At 39.7% G+C, this 3,616-nt stretch overlaps 1 protein-coding gene across 1 annotated transcript; it reads left to right on the top strand.

The window, feature by feature from the left end:
* The first annotated feature begins 299 nt into the window (after positions 1-299).
* Positions 300-3,315, top strand: igbp1 (immunoglobulin (CD79A) binding protein 1). Its single transcript, XM_064977989.1, has 6 exons — positions 300-542; positions 848-1,150; positions 1,402-1,597; positions 1,689-1,765; positions 1,959-2,068; positions 2,216-3,315. The coding sequence occupies exons 1-6, from the start codon at positions 331-333 to the stop codon at positions 2,362-2,364; spliced, it is 1,047 nt and encodes a 348-aa protein (XP_064834061.1). The 5' UTR covers positions 300-330; the 3' UTR covers positions 2,365-3,315.
* The last annotated feature ends 301 nt before the right edge of the window (positions 3,316-3,616 follow it).

Here is a 3,616-nt window from a genome sequence, read left to right as displayed (position 1 = left end):
CAGTGTTTGCAACATACTTCCGCTATACAGAGATGTTTATATAATTGATTATATGTTCATGTCTCCGCCCTAACAATGGGAGTCGTCCCAAATGTGCGAAGGCAGGCGACAAGTTTAGGTCCAAAATAAGCCAATTGAAACGCATTGGGCTTATTTTGGACGGATTTTGGCGAGAGTGAAACCTAAGCATTGCCCTTACCACAATAATGATTTTTGCGACAATTCTGACTTCGTGGCTGTGCTAACTAGTGGTAACCATTCGAATATTGTCATAAAGGAAGTGAGCGTAGAATGAATACGGAAGCCGATAGTAGTCATTACAAAGAAAAAATGGCAGCCGCTGAAAGCACTAGCTTGTCACCAAGTCAGGCAGAAGAACCGCCTAAACTATCTGATTTATTAGATCGGGGATGGAAACTATATGAGGAGGTGGACACCACAAACGATCCCATCGCAGCTACCCATATCCAGGTTAAAATCAAGCGTGGGATAACGCAACTGGAAGAGGCAACGCGGATGGTTGCCCAGCTCGACTTGTTCAGGTAGCTAACGTTAGCTAGCACCTAGCTAACTATAGATCGCTATCTACTCAAGCTTTGATGACTAGCCAGATACCCAGGTAGCTAGTTACTATAATGTATTGGGCATGATTATATATCAAAGATTATAGCCAACTAAATAACGAACAGATTCCACCTTAGAGTAGCTTGACAGTTTTGCCAGCTAGATACTTTTGATTGGCTAGGATAAGTCGTAAACAATCTAGTTAGCTAGCTAACGTTCGCTAAGGCAATGCAAGTGATGCTGCATGTTCATTCTTGTTCATTCTTCATGTTTGTTTTTTTAGCCGAAATGAAGAATTGGAGGAGGTAGCAACAACAGATCTGAAGTATCTGATGTTGCCTGTCCTCCTGGGGGCTCTTACTATGAAGCAAGTGAACCTGGCAAAACGACTAGAGCAAGTTCAGATAGCAAGATGTTACTTTTTGGACTTCTTGAAAAGATGTAAGGAGTATAACATATCAAAGTTTGAACTACCCAAAACCAATGAAAACTCTGCTGGCACACTGGAAGAAGAATCTGCAAATGGGCCCCCCAAACCTCCGGACTTGATTGCAATGGCGACAGTAAGAGCGGCAAAGATAGAAAGGTATCAGAAACATCTGCTTTTCAATTACAATAATTTTGACAATCGGAACACGCATTGTTTTGATTCAGCACTGCACAAGTAATATTTAGGCCTATGCTTTAAGGTCTCGTACCTGTCACGAGCCTCTTAAAATATGTTATGTCCCTCAGCTATTTAACAACTTAAACATCTCTCTTGTTTATTTTATAATGGCAATTAATCTGCACCCACATTGGTCTAATGACTCTTATTTATTGTGCTATACTCTGCAGATACACCCAGAGGAAGAACACAGAGGCCAAGCTATCAGAGATCAAGGCAGCAGTGGACAGTGGGCAGGCAGATGACGAGATAGTTAGAGACTTCTACCTCCTCAACTTGAGGAAATGGATTGCTGTATCCCTGGAGGAGATTGAGAGCATTGATCAGGAAATTGAGATTTTGACCAAGATGGATGTTCTAAAACAGGTACATGGATTTGAAGATGTAACTAATCTTAGTGCCCAATGACTAATTGAAAGGGTGATTTTCTGATGCTCTTTATATTTTTCATGTGCAGAGTTCAGCAGAGCCATCACAATCTAAAAGGCCTCCCATGAAACCCTTCATTCTCACCAAAGATGCTGTTCAGGCCAGGTAAGCACCTGCACAAAGTTATTTATTTCTCATTCTGCACATTTTTATGTAAAATGTTTTTTTTGTTTTCCTACTCACAAAATAAGTACTCTGTCCAACCTCCCTTGTGAAAATTACATAGCTACTTGCTTATTATATGACATGAAGTAAATAGTTGAATAATGTATAATAAATGTGTAAATTTTCATTTCAGAGTGTTTGGGGCTGGCTATCCCAGCCTGCCTACTATGTCTGTGGATGACTGGTATGAGCAGCACAGGAAGAAAAATGCCCTGCCGGACCAGGGGATCCCTCGCAGCACTGGTAGGGTTAAAAGAGATGTTCATAATTATTTTCTATTTCCAGTTAACCGTATGTACATAAATTGTTTTGGGGGAAAGTCAAACGGTCATGATCCATGTTTTCTTACACCTTTTCTCATTCACCAAATACAATTTGTCCCCCATTCAGAGGACGTTGATGCAGAAGAGCGAGAGCAAGAAGAGAAAGAGAAGCGGGTTGAAAATGATGACGAGGAGGCCTTGCAGAAAGCTAGAGACTGGGACAACTGGAAGGATACACATCAGAGAGGCTATGGGAACCGTAAAAACATGGGCTGACAACCATCAAACACAGCAACAGTGCCAACCTGGTCTGCAGTATTCATCTGCTCTTATTCCCTCTTAAAGATGAAAGATGGCCTTGAAGAAAAGGGAGGTTTATACAATCCCAGACAGAAACTGTTCATAAGTGTCTGTTTATGGTCTCTCTTTCTTCTGATGCCGCATATCACAGTTTTCATTGTGGCCATATCAGAGGAACATTATTTAGTGGCAGCCATTAATATGATCTGTAGGCTCTATGCAAATACACAACTAAGTATTGACACCAAGGCCCAGTCTCTGTCCAGACAGCACCGTGCTGTGCTTAAGAAGATTAGTAAGTGAATTTGATGATATTGTCTAACAGCTGCTCCCAAACAGAGTAATACAGAGTATCCAGCGAAACTTAAACTGTTGACTTGTGAAATGCCCTAAGAAGGTGGTGATAACACTCTACAGGTACAACAAATTGATTGAATTTTGTCATCCATACTTCATCTGATTGGTTATGTTAGCTCATGTGCTTATACCTAGAATATGTGCATCACAAGAAACTCCAATATTGAAAGATGTTTTCTCTGATCAATGTCCATTGTGAAACTGAATAATGGTTTGCTATGTAGGAATGATATGTAGCTACCACTTTTCATCTTGTTTTGCTTTTTGTTAAAGAACTGTTTGTGAAAGCCAATTTGCTCTTCTCAAAAGTATGGCTGACTCATTTTATTTATTTTCCACCTCTTACAAATGTACAGTTTGAACAGGCACTGGTTTTGACAGACTTGGTGGATTCCTTTGTCAGAGTTGATAAAACTCTTGGTCTATTTTCTCCACAATAGCAGGAATTCTGTATGGTCTCCACTGTAACAAGAAATTATTTGAGTGTTTTGTACTTTTTCCCCATTGATTCTTAAAGTTGCTAGTGCATTGCAAATATGGATACGGTCCAGAATAAATATGATACAGAAAGCTGCTATGGTCAAGCAAATTGTTATTGGCACATCGATATACACACACACACAAAATATGCAGTAATCAAAATCATATATTGAACACGATTACTATTGCTCCCATCTAAATTGATGTTGTTTGGTGAAAGCATAAATTATGATCTCAAAATGTATTTGTTTCCCAGCCAATTAAATTAATGTATTGCACATCCTCACTAAAAGTTTATTTTATTTTATACCCATTGGACAACTGTGAAAAGGATGCCCAGTAGACCACCTCAATTGTGGGTCACCTAGTTCTTGCTTCATGATGTGTCTTC

The sequence above is a fragment of the Oncorhynchus masou genome, chromosome 11 (assembly GCF_036934945.1).
Source record: "Oncorhynchus masou masou isolate Uvic2021 chromosome 11, UVic_Omas_1.1, whole genome shotgun sequence".
Taxonomy (NCBI): domain Eukaryota; kingdom Metazoa; phylum Chordata; class Actinopteri; order Salmoniformes; family Salmonidae; genus Oncorhynchus; species Oncorhynchus masou.
Note: the sequence above shows the minus strand (reverse complement) of the source record. Positions and strands in the feature narration are given on the sequence as shown.

Bases quoted from the DNA above. Each gene is read 5' to 3' on its own strand.
- igbp1 (XM_064977989.1), top strand. From the start codon at position 331: ATGGCAGCCGCTGAAAGCACTAGCTTGTCACCAAGTCAGGCAGAAGAA. The intron at 1,151-1,401 runs GTATCAGAAACA...TATACTCTGCAG, and splicing joins AGAGCGGCAAAGATAGAAAG to ATACACCCAGAGGAAGAACA. The intron at 1,598-1,688 runs GTACATGGATTT...TTTCATGTGCAG, and splicing joins AGATGGATGTTCTAAAACAG to AGTTCAGCAGAGCCATCACA.